The 16,474-nt window shown below is 50.5% G+C and overlaps 5 protein-coding genes across 5 annotated transcripts; 2 read left to right on the forward strand and 3 right to left on the reverse strand.

Annotated features, from left to right (window-relative positions):
- The first annotated feature begins 204 nt into the window (after positions 1 to 204).
- ASPSYDRAFT_466144 (kynureninase) lies at positions 205 to 2,080 on the forward strand. Its single transcript, XM_040847275.1, has 4 exons — positions 205 to 612; positions 668 to 1,005; positions 1,063 to 1,540; positions 1,610 to 2,080. The coding sequence occupies exons 1-4, from the start codon at positions 450 to 452 to the stop codon at positions 2,023 to 2,025; spliced, it is 1,395 nt and encodes a 464-aa protein (XP_040698287.1). The 5' UTR covers positions 205 to 449; the 3' UTR covers positions 2,026 to 2,080.
- Positions 2,081 to 2,929: 849 nt separating this feature from the next.
- On the reverse strand, positions 2,930 to 5,279 carry ASPSYDRAFT_71868 (uncharacterized protein; the record flags this gene model as incomplete). Its single annotated transcript, XM_040850607.1, has 3 exons — positions 5,052 to 5,279; positions 4,459 to 5,001; positions 2,930 to 4,397 (listed from the first exon to the last, which is right to left on the reverse strand). The coding sequence occupies exons 1-3, from the start codon at positions 5,204 to 5,206 to the stop codon at positions 2,930 to 2,932; spliced, it is 2,166 nt and encodes a 721-aa protein (XP_040698288.1). The 5' UTR covers positions 5,207 to 5,279.
- A 724-nt stretch (positions 5,280 to 6,003) lies between these two features.
- Positions 6,004 to 7,682, reverse strand: ASPSYDRAFT_71869 (FAD-dependent oxidoreductase). The gene is made up of 5 exons (XM_040850608.1): positions 7,499 to 7,682; positions 7,098 to 7,432; positions 6,785 to 7,034; positions 6,466 to 6,546; positions 6,004 to 6,417 (listed from the first exon to the last, which is right to left on the reverse strand). The coding sequence occupies exons 1-5, from the start codon at positions 7,515 to 7,517 to the stop codon at positions 6,179 to 6,181; spliced, it is 924 nt and encodes a 307-aa protein (XP_040698289.1). The 5' UTR covers positions 7,518 to 7,682; the 3' UTR covers positions 6,004 to 6,178.
- Positions 7,683 to 8,057: 375 nt separating this feature from the next.
- On the reverse strand, positions 8,058 to 9,975 carry ASPSYDRAFT_61091 (uncharacterized protein; the record flags this gene model as incomplete). Its single annotated transcript, XM_040849942.1, has 7 exons — positions 8,058 to 8,170; positions 8,219 to 8,724; positions 8,784 to 9,126; positions 9,183 to 9,339; positions 9,456 to 9,624; positions 9,654 to 9,657; positions 9,903 to 9,975. The coding sequence occupies 7 exons, from the start codon at positions 9,973 to 9,975 to the stop codon at positions 8,058 to 8,060; spliced, it is 1,365 nt and encodes a 454-aa protein (XP_040698290.1).
- Positions 9,976 to 10,999: 1,024 nt separating this feature from the next.
- ASPSYDRAFT_160464 (ankyrin repeat protein) lies at positions 11,000 to 16,470 on the forward strand (the record flags this gene model as incomplete). Its single annotated transcript, XM_040842911.1, has 6 exons — positions 11,000 to 11,920; positions 11,969 to 12,208; positions 12,258 to 12,579; positions 12,628 to 14,374; positions 14,429 to 15,423; positions 15,482 to 16,470. 6 exons carry the CDS (start codon positions 11,000 to 11,002, stop codon positions 16,468 to 16,470), a joined length of 5,214 nt encoding a protein of 1,737 aa, XP_040698291.1.
- Between the last annotated feature and the right edge of the window lie 4 nt (positions 16,471 to 16,474).

The following is a 16,474-nucleotide window of genomic DNA, read 5'->3' on the forward strand; positions in this document are numbered from 1 at the left end:
AGTTTGATATGTTACTCTAGTTGTATGTAGACAGAGAGGAATCCTCACCTTGGGGCTGCTTCCGACGGCGGCGGCACCGCGGGAAGGCCCGTGAGTGGTCCATTTCGTGATGGGCGGGGCCACTGCTGTCGGATAGCTCCGTGATTGGCTAACCCCATCTATACTGATCGGCGGGTCAAAGAAGCAGCCATACCGGGCAAAACCCACAAGTCAACTCTCGGTAGGAGAGCCGACGGAAAGAGTCGAGGACAAGCATTTCTCTGCGTCAGCTTTAAAAATACGTTTCCCGCCTAACACACATGTAACCTGTGACGGAGTATTTGCCCTGTTCCCTGCCATAAAAGGTGACATTTAGAAGATACTCGCACGTCTCACTGCTATTCCTCTTCTTCATCTTGTGTCCCCCTGGTTTGAGACGCTTCTCTCACAAGCCTTCCCTTAATTTCGCCATGTTCACCCAGTCTAATGGCCTGAAACCTACGTTCCCCGAGAATGCGGCCTCGAAGGAGTACGCTGCATCCTTAGACGCTGCAGATCCGTTGGGTGCGTTTCGTCACAAGTTCATTGTTCCGTCAAAGGCCAATCTCGCCTCCAAGAAGCTCGCGAAGCCCAGTATGTTCCGTGACAGAACCCGGTGTGATACTTCTCCTAACGTGCCATGCTCCAGATCTCTCAAGCGACCCATGCATTTACTTTTGTGGCAACTCCCTTGGTATCCAGCCCAAGGCTACTTCACGGTATCTAGAGGCTCAGCTAGACACATGGTCATCGATTGGGGTCAATGGGCATTTCACGAAAATCGAAGATTCCCCGCTCGAGCCGTGGCAGTCACTTGCCGATCAGGCCGGGAACTCGATGTCTAAGATTGTCGGGGCGGCACCAGAAGAGGTTACGGCAATGGCTACGCTTACAGCAAACCTGCATTTATTAATGGCAAGCTTCTATAAGCCCACGGCCACTAAGCACAAGATCCTCCTCGATTGGAAGGCATTTCCTAGTGATCATGTACGTCTACCTATCCCTGGTAGTACCTATATGGGACTAACTCATATCAAAACCTAGTTTGCTATCGAATCCCATATTGCTTGGCATGGCCTCGACCCGAAGCAGTCCATGGTCCTTATTGGCCCAGACGAGGGGGAATACAAGATCTCCACAAAGAAGATATTCTCATATATCAACCAGCATGCGGATGAAGCAGCACTGCTTCTTCTCCCCGGGGTCCAGTACTATACTGGGCAGCTATTTGATATAAAAGCAATTACAGAGTATGCACAGTTCAAAGGCCTTATCGTCGGCTGGGACCTAGCTCATGCATACGCGAATGTGGAACTGAGACTCCACGACTGGAATATAGACTTCGCGGCATGGTGTACCTATAAGTATGGAAATGCCGGGCCCGGGGCCATGGCCGGCCTCTTCATCCACGAGAAACATGGGCGCGTTGATTATAGCCAAGGGGAGGATTCTCCCCAATTCCGACACAGGCTGACGGGCTGGTACGGCGGTCACAGATCTACTAGATTTAAAATGGATAACAGTAAGTGATAGATCCGCCTCTTCCATCCTATAGCCAGCCTTCAGCATCCTAACATAACCGCCGTTGCAGAGTTCAAGCCTACCCCGGGCGCGGCAGGCTTCCAGCTATCAAACCCATCAGTCATTGACCTCGCCTGCCTTTGTGCCTCACTTTCTGTATTCGATGAAACGTCAATGGCCGAACTGCGCTGTAAATCAGTGCAGTTAACAGCCTATCTTGAGTATCTCCTGTTAAAGGACACAACGGATGACACCCGTCCATTCCGTATCATTACCCCGTCAAATCCTGAAGAAAGGGGCGCGCAGCTGAGTCTCCTGCTCAAGCCTGGCTTACTGCACAAGGTTACTAGCAGGTTGGAAGAGGCTGCAATTGTTTGTGATAAACGGGAGCCCGGTGTTGTACGTGTCGCGCCAGTTCCGCTGTACAATACTTTCTCCGAGGTGTGGTTGTTTGTGGAACAGTTCCGGGCTGCGTTGAACGAGTAAAGCGATTTACATTGTTGACGCTTGAAATATGCCTGGCTTTACAGCTGATAAACATCCTACCCAGAGATCAATGGTGACGGACCACTTTCTCAGAATTATGGACAAAGAACTAAAAGTAATTAGAAGGATACTGAATTCCATATCTTTGATTTGCAGCGGACAGTAAATTGAGAATGGCGGGTAGATGCCTAGCCTCAAATCGACAAAATTGTCGAACTCGACAACGCAAGGCTGCGGGTCTCATAAGCATTTGCAAGCGTCCAAAGACAGCCTTCTTGATAGGTAACTCAGGCGTCTTTGTGCCACGGAACTGGAAAATATTCGCACAGTGGTCTCTAGTTATTTGCAACATCGATGTGCTTCCACCCTTCAGCACATTCTAGTATAAAGGTACATCGCCAATTGGCTCCGCCGAAACTAGCCTGAATGATACAAAGCATCAGTGGTGCCACGGAAACAAGCCCTTACCGAGTCAAGGTCTTGTGACTGTTAAGTGGATGTTAATCTGCCACCAGTTGAGGAGCCCGCGTATATATCACAGGACGACAGGCATTTGCAGACGACGACATGAAGGCCCTAACAAAGACCATTCGGTCAATGACGTAGGTATTAGCAAGACCAGACCTGCTGTCTCTGAAGCGCCGAAAATCATGGGTTGCGCCTCATCACAAGAAGCGATTACTTGAAGACATCAAGAAATAGCTGAAGGAAGATATTGTAGATTAGACCAGGAACGAGAACCGTCGAAAGTGCGGCGGTTGTGAAGAGGTTTCTCCTGCCCATTAGAATCAAGTAATGATAAGTATGACGACGGCAGCATTTCAAACCAGATGAATGCTTTATCAGTAGTGTTACTTGCAGAGCAGAACCATGTATCATGTCAATCACAGAGTATGCGTATCAATCAAGGGACCGCATCAAACGTCGCATCTCCAAAAAAGCTCGCAGTCAGATCTTCCGATGGCAGTGATAGGGCTGGGAGGTCGGTGAGAAGAAAATCGTCAATGCCCATTGCTGAAGCCGCAGCAGTATAATCGTGGGGCTCGCGGAGAACAGACAGCGCGTTTAAGGATGTAGGCATGGTAGAGCAAGGAGATTGTGGAACGAAAGGATCCTGCAGTAGCTTCTGCCGCTTTGGTTGCTGTGCATAAGGTTCCCAATTTTGGCAACGCTTAGACGATGAGACCGCACTCTGTGGTGTGCTTAATATACCCGGCTCGGCTCCATAACCCCTGTTATCTGTTGCGCTTCTTGATGAGTCTTCCTCGTTTGGGCTTCCGGTAGTGTCGGTTGTGCGAGGCTGCCCATCACCTTGGTGGATTGTCTTACCAGCCGCCTGGCCGTATCGATTGAATACTCCATGGAATAGTTCGTGCTTGGTGAAGGCAATCTGTGTCTGGTGCATATCCTCCTTAGTGAGCTCTTGGTACTTTTTTATTTGGGGCCACTGGATGGTAATCTTCTGTAACATCTCGAAGCCAGTCTCGACATCAGACCAGGCTCTGCTATTAAAATTCATGTTTCGGGCTAGCCGCATGCAATGTAATAGGACTTTGACACTGGCATAGACAGCGCGGCCCTGTTGGATTATAAAATGGCTAGGTGGCACGGTAGTAATCACCTGTGGTGTAGCTCTTATACAATTAGATGCAGCCTCAGCGCAATGTAGGAATGTTTCAGGTCCCGCGACGTCAAAGCACTCAATGTACGTCCGGTGGAGAAGGACAACGCCGATATAGTAAGAGGATACAGCGATTGTCTGCAGCGCTAGTGGACGTTGGCTTGGCTCTTCTATCCTTGGCAACACCTGCTTGGTATAGTAATTTTCCAGTTCAATATTATAGCCTTCAATGCATGTTCGCAGCATATCCCACATTTTAGAATCCTGGATATAGTAGGACTTGCGGATCTGTCGCACTGACTTGTAGATGCGGCCGATTGTGATATGAAAATCTGCAATAACCGAGAACCAGGGGTCTGTCTTTTCCTCGAGCGCTAGCATTGACAGGTCATGCTCGGCAGTATCAATTGATAACGGCTTGGAGAGCGCTGTTGATAGGGAGCAATCCAGAATATATAAGCACCACCAGACATTGCCGCGCGTTGCCAAAATCGGGTCTGTGTCCGCGCCCGATATATCCGCGCCATCTTGAAGGTCCAAGCTTTGATATAGGCGGATTGCGTTGCCCACGACGGTCCATGCCTCGCCTACCTTCCCACTCTCGATAAGGTAAATGCTGAGAAGACTTAGTGCAATAATAGAGTTGATCGCATTCATTCCATGCCGCTGGTACAACAGACTAGGGCATTTGGAAGTTGCATGAGAGTACAGTAGATCTCCGAGGTCTTCCTGTTTATAGTCGTAGCTCTGGCTGGTTGAATATCGCATGGCCCGCTGGCATGGCGGATGCAGCCACCGCTAGCAGTGCGTACAAGAGAAAGGAAAACCCGCTGTCATCGCTATCATCTTCATTACCGCGATTGTCGGCGTCACTGCGACGAGCAGACAACCAGCGGTCATATAGCGGCTGAAAATCGCGCCATTGGATAATAGGGAATATCGGATAATAAGAGCAATAAAATATGTCAATCAAGGCTTGCTGTAGCGGCACCGGCAATCGCGTAACATCTGCTCCAGCAGGTTCTGAATCTGGAGGCGCAGAAGCCCTAATGTCCTCCAGCAAAGTACCAGGGGTGTCAAGAACCAGTCCATCCAACAAGTTGCCCTCGTTGCTCTCGTTGTTCTCGTTGGTTTTAGGAGGTGAGTGCGGTGCCGGCACATCGGCTGCGTCTGTAGGATGCGCGCACTGGACCTCCTCTCGCGGCCAGAGATCCATGCCATCATGGACAGCGGGCCCCAGTTGGTCTACGGGGGAACAAGGAGTGCGATGGCTATCCTTGTTATGTTGGTTGGACGACTGCTGTTGCAACATCTTTTCCATTGTTCGAACTCGGCTCTCAAGTTTCATGACATATCTATCGCAGGGTTCAGTGACCGACCATACAATGTGAAACAAGCCACTCACTGGGAATCCGGCAGCCTCATGTTGGTGCTTGGCTCAACGTAGACACATTCTGCTTGGTTGCGAGTGCAGCTCTGACACGGGTGCACCCCGTCACATTTTATTTTCTTGCGGCGGCATGCTTGACAAGCACGCCAAACTCTCTGGCGCTCAAGCATCGGTGTTGTTGAAGCTCGATAGACGCAGGGAATCAATCAATGGACAAATTTGGGGTAGGGATGATGGACAAAGGAGAAGCCAGTGGAGGAATTGAGGAGAACTGGTCGGTCCGAATGCACCCGCAACGACGGCGTCTGGGCCAGACAAGAAGGTTTATTAATTAATTGGCTGGCTTTGTTTTACCAAATAAAATGCCCTGATTGGGGTAAACTTGCGCGCATTTACCCCATTTACCCCAACTATGCGTCACTAAACTCGCCACATATGGGTCTGACCGCACTCGTCCATGGTTCCTGAGCCTTACATGTCTTCATATTCCGGGGTTGCCAAGAAACATGATGCCTGAGCAAGAAAGGTTATACCTACTGTATGGTTGATTTTTATTAGTATTATTATTATTATTTGTTTGATGGACGAGGAAAGCTCTCCGAATTGAAGATAGCTATAGATAAGAGGGAGTACCAGTACCTCACTTTCTACCCAAGTATAGACTGAGATTGGGGAGAACATAGATAGTGAAGGTAAATATATTCTAAAGTTGGGTTAAAAAGTATAGGATAAATAGCATGGAGCTCTTTTACCCTTCTCCCCCCACTCACCCAAGCGTGTGATACTCTTACTATATTGTTCTGCTTGTACCTGCACTCACCAAAACTCGGTGTCTACCGCTCCTAAAAACAGAACAGTCCGGAACCACAAATCACTGGCAAATCACCACAAAATCATTCGATGAAGAATCTCAGGGCTACTCGATCAAAAGTGGCGATCTGATCAATGGATCTGCATGCGGTGCCTTCGGGAAACGATGCCCACCCATTTTGATTATTTCTACCAAGGTTTTATAGGCTGCACTTGGAATAGCTCCGGAGTATTGATTTACTTATACATGACTTATATCTGACAGGGATACAAATTGTGCGATTATTAGGACGCTGTGCCCTTGCAAAGAAGCCCTGGTGACCGAGAGACTACTAGACTGGCTTCTCGCCTAGAAGAGCGAAGCTTCCTTCCTTGTCAACCTTACTATAACAGTGGCCATCGTGTCCAGCCTGCCTGCTAGTCTGCACTGCCTCTCTCGCTCGCGGGCGCATCTCCTTTTCATACTCTCTGACAGCGTCATTCATTGACATGTGGCCATCAGCAGCAGATTTGATAGTATCCGCGAGCTGACAGGCGTCGACAATGGCATGGTTCACTCCCTCGCCGCGATCTTCTCAAGTTAGCTGGAATTGGCTTCCCCACGGGCAGGTACACTTACAGATCACCATACAGTGGGCCGCGTCGCCAATCAAGGTGGCGGTGCCGTTCCAATTGTCCCACTCAACAGAGGGCCAGTCGACTAGATTGACGCGTAACGACAGTGTCATCGGGTAATGAGTCCACCATATCGCGCATGCGAGGGAAGAATGGCCGGCCTTTTTGTTTGAACACTTCCAGCAAGGGTTGGTTGAACAGTCCCTCGTCCGCATCAGACTCCATCCAGGAAAAATACACCTGTGCACGGTAGGGCCTCCCGGGAGCTGTGGGAGTGTCTAGCAGAGACCAAAAGACAAAGGTATCCGTTTCTGGGTGCGTACCCATGAAATAGAGCGGATCGACGTTGTCTTTGAAATAAGCGACCTGTTCTTCGCTCATCGTCACGGCACAGCCCAACGCATTGATAGGAAGGCGATGCAGTTTGTGATTTGTGGGCGCGAGAAACTCGCGAACCATGGACATCGAGCCATCTGCACCCACCAGGACATTTCCTACAGTAGTCGTGCCATCTGTAAACCGGGCTCGGACACCTGCCTCCAATTTCTCAATATCAACGAGTCTTTTACCCCACTTCAATGCGAATTAGCCTCAAACAGACAAGGATAAACAGATCAAAAGGAAATTCTGGCTGACCTTGATGTCCAGACCCTCCATGAGAGCCCTGCGAATCCCGTCGCGTCTCAGCCGGAGTCTCTTGCTTTTGGGAACAGACTGCTCGACCTTTCCAGTCGCGCCGTTGATCCAGGGGACCCCGCGGACTTCATCACGACCAACGGCAGGATTCACCTGCGCTTCACAAACACGGTCATAAATCTCGGGCAGAACATGCGCTTCCCATGTGGTCAGAGTGGAGTGGATGGAAACCCCCCATCCCTGATGGCGAACTTCCGGGGAATCGTCGCGCTCAAAGACTGTACAGGGGATTCCGTGACGTCGTAGGGCCTGGGCCAGCGTCAAACCGGCAATGCCTGCTCCGATATACAATTCGTCAGAACGCGATTCCAACGCGCGTGTTGGATGACTTGAAGGCTTACAATAAGGACACCCTCGCATGTGGGGTCTGTTGCGGGAACATTGGAAGACATTGCTGGCGGTTTGAAAAGTACATTGTGAATTTTAGTCGGGTGCTGGGACGGCCTTTATATAACTTTCGTTCTTCGACTCGACACGATATTTCCCGAGCACTGAGGTGTTAGTGCCCGGCACATTTGTGCCGGGGAGGGTAATGAGATGCTCGAGTTGCCTCTCTGAACAAGCCGGGCGACATTTAGCATATATACTGGCTGGTGGAGCTGGCCCACGCCAAGTGCAGATCGTTTCTCTGTCGGATTTCCAATTGCCGAGCTGTGGCCTCGTCAAAAATACTTCCGCTTACGAATCGGAAGCTGGAAGTTGTGTCTGGCTCCGAAGCGAGATTCAACCCATTACTCTTTGCTACAGTTGTAGATAGGCGGGTCAGGCTTCAGCCAAGCTGGACGCTCTGGTTGCTGATACACGGTTATCCTCTTCCTAGATGCGGACCTCTATATCTAGCTAATATATATTTCTATATAGCCACAAGTTGGCAATTGATACCTTCCTTCATTGAACAACTCAATGCAGGAATCCACCCTGCAGTCGGGGTCCCTGGAATTTACGATTAGCGTGAATAAACCAGTTCATCACCGCGAAGGTAGCCATAACCCCGACAACAGCAGCGGTATAGTCTAGAATTCAGAGTTAGCAGGCTTTCCCTCCAACACGTCTGAACTTACTCATGTTTCCTCCCGTCACGGGAAGCCGGACAGGAAAGCAATACATGACGGTGACCAAAATTGCAAACAACACCGTCACAATGTTGGCCAGCCACCCGAACGGCCCTAGACGAACGCTTCGATTCTTTGCTAATACCTGTTCTGACCGTTTGTGCCACAAGAGCAGGGCAACCGGAATTGCGAAACCGCACTGCTGAAGCAGCATTCCGCTGCCCACGAACGCCTCGAATGCAGTCGAAGAGCCCAGCTGGATACAGCCGATGATGAATATAACCAAGGCGTTACCGGCGAGGGCCCACACGGGCACTTGGAGCCTTTTGTCGATGTGGCCGAAGAGCTTGGACCCGACCAGTGCGTTGTCGCGCGCGAATGCCCAGGTTAAGCGTGAGGCGACCTCCTGGCATGCGTTCAGTGCGAACAGAGCTACTGTGAGAAGACATGTTACAAAGACGGTTGCTGCTTCGCGAGACCTCGTCGCTTGATACCATATCTCGTATATTGGGACCCTAGATAAACATCTTGTTAGTAACTGTAGGTAGAACTGGCTCATGGTAGCCACACTTACCCAGTCAGATCCTCCATTACTTTATCGATATCCGTTAGGCAATAAAGCATGGCAACAGCAAAAGGAAACGCAGTGACGAATCCAATCACAATCGAACTAAACAAAGCTCTGGGAACGGTCTTGGTGGCATCTGTGCATTCTTCTGCTAAATGAATGGCCCCATCGATCCCGGCATACATGAAGTTTGGGTTCGCCATGCCGGTCAAGAACACCAACCCGCGGGAATCCCAGGTCCAGTCATGGTCAGGGTAATATGTCCAAACCAATGAACTTGAGCTGTAGTTCTCTGCGCGGGACAGGCTGGTGACGAAGACAGCGACGAAGGCGGCCAGCGAGAACACCGCTAATTGCAATACTTAGTAAGTGGGCTTGCTTGCATGGGACATGGATGAAGCATACCTCCAACACTATGTATCCATTGTGTCTTCCGGAGAACGAAGATGTTGTAAAGTAGAATGACAATGTTCGTGGCCTGGTAGTACAAGAAGTCGTGCCAGACAGGGAGGTCCAGACTAGGGTTATAGAACACACGCATTCCATTGACAAAGGTCCCAATCTGTACAGTGACTCCAACACAGATGGACAGCCAGCCGTAGATGTTGAATGCGGCGCAAGCGTAACTCTGCTAGTATTAGCCTAATGGCCACTGCGAACTCCATACAGATTACTTACGATGACTCGATGGTATTTCTTTGGAGCAAGGATCGAAGCCCAATGGTACGGACCCCCTGCCGTTGGATATACACTGGATAGCTCGGCCATGCTTGCAGCAGAGCATCCAAGTGCAAACAGGACAACAAGAATGCCATACACAATCGACACGCTGCCGCCCGACTCCAGGCTGACGGTCAAGGTAGCCGCCAGCCCGACCCAACTGTTACAGATATTATATCCAACTGAGACAATGCCCAAGGGGCCAATGGTTTTCTCCAACTCCTGTTCGATGCCAAGATTGGCAAGACTGGCATGCGTAGTTGGGGGTTGGATGACGTCTAGGGAACATGAGCTGCCTGGGTACGGTGTGTAGTAGGTATTGAGCGGCTTACCTCCTTTCTCTGTGTCAACCCCTGTAGCTGTCAGTAATTACTGTTTCCAGGAATAGAAGAGTAGTAGACGCACCGTGGGATGATGGGTCTAGCTCGGCTTTCGGCGCATTCTTGGCAATGGGGTTATTTGTTTCGTCTAAGGACATATTGAACTATGCTCTCGCACGAAGTCAGATTGGGTTATTGTAGTAGGGCTCGCTCCCTGACAGGGGAATAGGCGGCAATTTGTAGGGAGGGCTCTGTCATGTCCGGGGATTGATCGGCCGTGTACGGCGTATAGATGGAATGGACTGTGGAGACTGCAGAGTGCGGGGAATATTGGAGTAGGAGTACCGACATAAGACATGCGCATATCTCTGTGAACAACTTGATACGCCCTTCTCTCCGATTTGCTCTGCTCTCAGATTCCCTCGGCGATCGCCAGTGGTCGCCGCGGAGCTCATTTGTCCTGCCCTATTTGGAATGCCAACGCAGGCTCCAAGCGGGTATGGCGCCCTGGTTGTTACATGGACCTGCACACTTCCTGTACATCCCTCGGTCATCGCTATTAAGCAAAGTAATGACAATGACTGCGCTATTAAATTCAAGGTCCTTTCGCTATCCCTACCCTGCGGTCATACACGCTCGACTGCTCTTGGCCCGCCCACACCTGTGTAAAACCCCAACTTCCCAGTAATATCAGTTTTATCCCACAGGACGACAAGATAAGAGCTAGATCATTATGGATCGAGTACTGAGAATCCTCAGTGGCAGGTGCTCTCAGAGGAGAGTTCACTGGCCTGGGTAAACCTGTCAACAACCCCTGGAAGGCGACTGGGTGGCTCAAACAGATAAGCTCAACCAAGACTCACGACAGTCCTTGGCTGAGTTCCGAGCTACCAAGCGCTAATCGAGCTCGAGTTGTCAACCGGCGCATGCCCTGCGTCCTCTGGAGGCAGTAGGCAGTAGCGGCCTGGTCCAGGCTGCCTCAGGCTCCACACCGCTAGGCTACAGGCCCGATTGGGATTAGCGGCCCGCTGTTGCGGCCTTGGTGCCTGAGGGTGCCTACCCGTGCCTGCTCGTATACAAACAACTGATTTATTTAACTCTCCTTTCCATCCTCATCCCCTCGTCAATTGCATCCATTATCTCCCTCTCCATCCTCTATCACATCCAGTTTATCTCCTCGCAATGACTACCCTCCCTCATCTACCTGCAAAGCACTCGGCTTTCATCCAGCATGTTACTGCCCATCCGACTACTCCGATAACTGAGCTTGTCAGGCCATATAATGAGTACGATGCAGTTCTCCGCAAGATATACGCCCAAGAGCCACTCCATCCTGCAGTCGCAGACAATCTCCTCAACGTCGTGCCTCTCTTCGACTCCAATGGCTCAGCATATCTCCGCATTCGCTCCCGCGATCTTGCCTCGGAGTCTGAAGTCACCAAGTCAAAATACCTTATGCCCCTGAAGGATGACCATCGGAAACCGTCTGGCGCCCCCGCAGTTGTCTCAAGCCTCAAAGACTTCCAGACCCACTTTAACATCTTCTGCGAGAGCTCATTATCTGACCTGGACTGGAATAATGTCGTCGCTGCCGGAAGTGCAGTAGCAACTTCGCTTCTCCCTGTTCCTGATAAATACAATGATACAAAGCGTGGCCTGCGCCAATTCTATCACGAGATCTTTGCTCCAGCATCAGATGTCGATCTCTTTCTTTACGGCCTGACAGAGGAACAGGCCATTGAGAAAATCAAACAAATTGAACGGTGTATTCGAGACTCGATTCTCACCGAGGTATCAACCATTCGGACCAAGAACGCCATCACCATTGTGTCTCAATATCCAACCCGTCACGTCCAGATCGTTCTGCGTCGGTACAAGTCGGTTGCTGAGATCCTCACCGGGTTTGATGTGGATTGTTCTTGCGCGGCGTACGACGGGAAACAAGTCTATCTGGCTCCCCGTGCGGTTGGTGCGTACATGACCCAAATAAACCAGGTCGATCTTTCTAGGCGATCCCCGTCCTACGAGAACCGCCTCTCGAAATACTCGCACCGAGGTTTTGAAGTGTTCTGGCCGGACCTAGATCGTTCTCGAATTGACCCAGTGAGTAATGTCCATTCTCATTGCAAACGCAGGCCTAACTTTCTCTAGTCTATTTTTGAGCGCAGCTTTACAAGAACGGTCGGGCTAGCGCGTCTTCTCGTCCTGGAAAAGTTGCCGAAATCCTATGATCGCGAGCAGTATCTTGCTCAGCGACGCAAAGAGCGTGGCCGACCTCCACCCAATACTTACTACCGGCCGACGGGTCTCCGAGGAGATATCAAAAAGGATTGGCAGGACGAGGTTGCGGAATGGGTTGAGGAGGATGAGGTCTCGGACTATCATACTTTTGTAAGATGATCCCGACAATCCCCATCAAAACCGGACTAATAGAATATAGACAATCCCATACGGCCCAAAGTTCCACGCTCGGAAGATCGAGAAATTGCTTTACACCAAGGATTTGCTTCTCAATGCAGAGTGGAATAAACCTAAAGACCGCGAGGTCCATTTACACCGACACCCTGCGTTCTTCGGCAGTGCCGAGGACGTGATGCATGACTGCTGCGGATACTGCCCAAAGCCAGTCACCCCGGTCGAAGAGGAAGTTGCAGCTGAAGAGAGCAAAGTTTACATTTCAGGTGACATCTTATTCATCAGTGATAATCCCGGACGGCAGGAGATTGGCAGTTTCAACCCGATCACGGATACCGACTGGACAGGTGGGTGACTCGATTATGGGACTGGTTCTCCTCACTGACAAAACACAGAAATGGCATACATTGGAAACACGGCTGGTCTTTGTCAAGCGATAGTTGACAGCGATTTTGAAGAAGTCAAACACTGGCTAGCGGATGGTGACTTTGATGTGAATCGACGCGATCACACTGGTCGCACACCACTTCATTTGGCTTGCATGGTATCCACGCCCGAAATTGTTCAACATCTGGTCGATAATGGGGCCCGTCTGATTTCTCGTGTGGCGGACGGACGCACCGCCTTGCATCTGGCGGCTGCGCGCGGAAGTGTTGAGATTGTCCGCATTCTCCTTACAAAGAGTGAGCAGAATGAAGAAGAGGAAACACGTAAGGAAGATGCCCGCAAGAAGGCTTCCAAAACGAAAGAAGGCAACCCTTTACAGGAAGACAGTGATGAAGAGATGGTTGATATACCATCAGGTGATGACGACGACGACATGTATGCCCATTCCAACACTACAGGCTCATTCGTCAAGGTGAAGAAGGACGAAGGAAAAGAAGCCGAGTCTATTGTTCCGGACGACGCTGGCGATCTTGACCCTGATATCTACGATGTCAATGTCGTGGCCTGGGACAACAAAGCATCGCCGCTACACCTGGCAATCCTGAAGGGCCATGTTGCTGTAGTTGAGGAGTTAGTATCTTCATTCGGTGCTGACGTCCTGCTTCCTGTCAAATTGGTGCACAGCTACAACAACTCCCCGAGAGCTGCCATTCTAACACTAGTCCTTGCCCTCCGACTCCCCAAGGAGTCCGGGAAGGCCATGGTCGAGAAGCTCCTCCAGGTGGGCGCATCACCAGCTCAAGCTGATATCACCCACAAAACGGCGTTGCACTATCTCTCACACTACGGAAATCCCGAGATTCTGAATACTTTCAGCGAATACGACAAGCCCGCAGTTGACAGGGCGATCAATCACTTAACAGCAGTGGACCCCTACCAGCGGTTCCCGCCGGACACGCCTCTGACATACGCCATTTCTATTAAAGACCGTCCCAAAATCATACAGCTTCTCGAAATGGGTGCGCATCCCGCAATTAGTCTGGAAGATTACGTGAAGGCAACTGAATCATCAGATAAAAGTTGGGCCACTAATCAGTCAATGGAACAGTACAAGGCCCAGTTTGGGGGGTCCGTTGTCCAGCCTGTGATCTCATCTCTGGATAAGGATATGCCATTAATCACTATTGAACTTCTTGCGCGTGGTGCAGACCCGAATACACTCACTCCGCACGGATACAGGGTCCTTCATGATGGCCATTCCCGGAATTCTACGGTTGGTACATCCTTGCTCGACTATGTCCATGCAAAATTGAAGGGCCTGCGCGGATACGATGGCGAGAAAGCTAGTTCCCCACCAGTCAAATTGAACCCGGATGACAGCGCCTACCTCGACGGCTTCAATGATGGAAGCTATCAGATGTGGGTCGCGAGAGAAATTCTCCAACAAAGAAGAGAGCAGCTTGCCCACGAACAGAAGACATATGATGAGGACACAACGTCCAGGGCTCGGACCGAAGGCCTGGAAAAGAAGAAGGCTGTCATCCAGACTGTACTTGCTGAGTACGAAAAGCTGGAAGCGGATTTGCTTTCCAGAGGCGCGAAAACCTTCTCAGAACTACACCCTGACATTCAGCGCCCGGTTCCTCCTCCTCGTAACCAGTCTTCTTATAAGCCCAAGGTGCAGCCGTTCAAGGTCACCTTGGACTTCCGCGCACGGAACTGCACAGATGAGAAGAAGGAGGGCTATTTCCAATTGTAAGTTCGCCCTGCAGTATAGCGTTAGAACGTGGACTCACCTTGAAACTTCAGATTCGAAGCCGCTTGGACGGGAGACGTGGAAACGATCAAGTCCCTCACCTTGTCAACTTGGGGGCCAAACAAAGAGCGTCTGCCCCTCGAGATTGGTGTCAGAGATTTACGTGATTATACAGCTTTCACTATTGCTGTCCTACGGGGCCACCTGGAGACCGCGAAGGCCATCATAGCTATATCCATTGCTCAATTCAAGCCCGATGAACAGCAAGATAATACCCGGTACCGGATTAGGGCGGAAAATTCTGATGACGAGGATGATTCGTATTACTCCGATGAAGATGCTGAAGACATCCAGCTTGAGTCTCATGTTATCGATGACCAATTCACTTTCGAAAATGTTGGTGAAGTTAAGAGCCAAGTTGAGAGCAAGATCTCTCCGCTGAGTATATTGGCGGGGACATGCGATATCGCCCTCTTCTTTGATAAGGACCAGCGGCCAGAGACTAATATTAGGAGTCTGATTAAATACGCCATTTGGAAGGATGATGTCGAACTCCTGAAGCTGCTAGTGACGCTGGGTGAGGAAATACTCTCCAGGCAGAAGGATGGACAGAAATCCTTGATTTACAACATCCCTCATTCTGATTTTGTCATGGCACTGCGTCTCGGTCGTCTTCAGTGCTTGGAGGTGATGATTAAGAGAAGCGGTGCTGGGCTTCCCCTTGACAAACTCGCAGAGGAAAGTAAGGTCGAGGTCAAGGAAACGCCCAAATACTATCAAGGACTTTCGGTTCACGGGAAGAAACGTGCTGACTGGGCTGCTGCTGGCAGAGGAGTGCCAGTGACACGGTCAATTCAAATGAGCCCTCCCCTTCTGTTAGCGGCTAAAGAGGGTAATCTGGCGACTGTGGAGTGGTTCTTAGGTACAGCACCTGGCCGGTACTATACAGAGTTTGCCAGGGCACACAAAAAGGACGCGAGGCTTAAGAAGCTTTCCATGTCAGAGAAAGGAATGGAGCAGTCAATCCTTGACTGGCTGGGCTCTCGCCGTAAGACACCCCCTATTTCATCAGTTTGGATCCTTGACCTATACTAACTAATGAATAGGCGACCTAGTCTTACACTGTGCCATCCTCTCGAATTACACACAGGAGTCAGAACGCTTGGTCGAATATCTTGTCGACAATATGCCTCACTGCCTCGAGATCAAGTCCGATGACGAATATACGCCTCTCGCCATTGCATTCTACACCCACAAGTTTGAGTTCGCCAAAATGCTCATTTCAGCCGGAGCTAACCAAACCGTGCGTGCTTCCGAGGGGAAGAATCTCATGCATCTTACCATAGCACCCTCAGTGTGGCCCAAGTTCATGCGTCTCGACGATATGTTAAGTCTGATAGACCCGCTTCTCATCCCCTCGATGCTCGTCGAGCGTTGCGCCTCACATCCCGGCTCCCTCACCCCACTTGCCCTTTGTATGACCAAATGCCAGAGCTGGGACGGAGGCTCGCGCGCCCACCACCTCAAAACAATCCTTGATCTCGCTGAGCCCACAGGCCAAAAGCATCTCGAGCTACTCGATGGTTCCGGAAACACAATGCTCCACAACGCAGTCAACGGACTCGATGGAGTAGCACTGAAGATATTCCTCGAACGTCGGCCCGACTTACTGCATCGTGAAAATGCAGTCGGGGCCACGCCCGCCGAGCTCGCTGAGAATAAATGGATTGCGAAAATGACCGACGGCCCCCCGCCTGAGGATACGTCGCGGTGGAATAATGATAATTGGAGGTATTATAGCCACAGCAAAGATCTATCCTCGTTACGGGTTGTCCATAAAGCACCTCACGAGTTTCTTCAGAAGCCCTCTAAGAGAGCTAATTTGGTGGAGCGGGATATTTATGACCTTTGCAACCCCAAGACTGGAGAAGAGAAGAGCACGAAGAGGAAGCTTGTGAGCCTGTTCGATGCGAACGAGGTTGCAAAGAGATTGGCGCTGGGTGACCGCAGTGCTCATAGTCGCAGATATCGGAGAAGATACAATAACGGCAACGATGGAGAAGAAGGGAGGGATGAAGTGGCACAATGGCTCTGATGAA

Source organism: Aspergillus sydowii (genome assembly GCF_001890705.1).
Source record: "Aspergillus sydowii CBS 593.65 unplaced genomic scaffold ASPSYscaffold_13, whole genome shotgun sequence".
NCBI lineage: Eukaryota > Fungi > Ascomycota > Eurotiomycetes > Eurotiales > Aspergillaceae > Aspergillus > Aspergillus sydowii.

Bases quoted from the DNA above. Each gene is read 5' to 3' on its own strand.
- ASPSYDRAFT_466144 (XM_040847275.1), top strand. From the start codon at position 450: ATGTTCACCCAGTCTAATGGCCTGAAACCTACGTTCCCCGAGAATGCG. The intron at 613-667 runs GTATGTTCCGTG...GCCATGCTCCAG, and splicing joins CAAGAAGCTCGCGAAGCCCA to ATCTCTCAAGCGACCCATGC. The intron at 1,006-1,062 runs GTACGTCTACCT...ATCAAAACCTAG, and splicing joins AGGCATTTCCTAGTGATCAT to TTTGCTATCGAATCCCATAT.
- ASPSYDRAFT_71869 (XM_040850608.1), bottom strand. The intron at 7,035-7,097 runs GTCAGCCAGAAT...TTCGCATTGAAG, and splicing joins TGGAGGGTCTGGACATCAAG to TGGGGTAAAAGACTCGTTGA. The intron at 6,547-6,784 runs GTACGCACCCAG...GCGTCAATCTAG, and splicing joins CGATCCGCTCTATTTCATGG to TCGACTGGCCCTCTGTTGAG.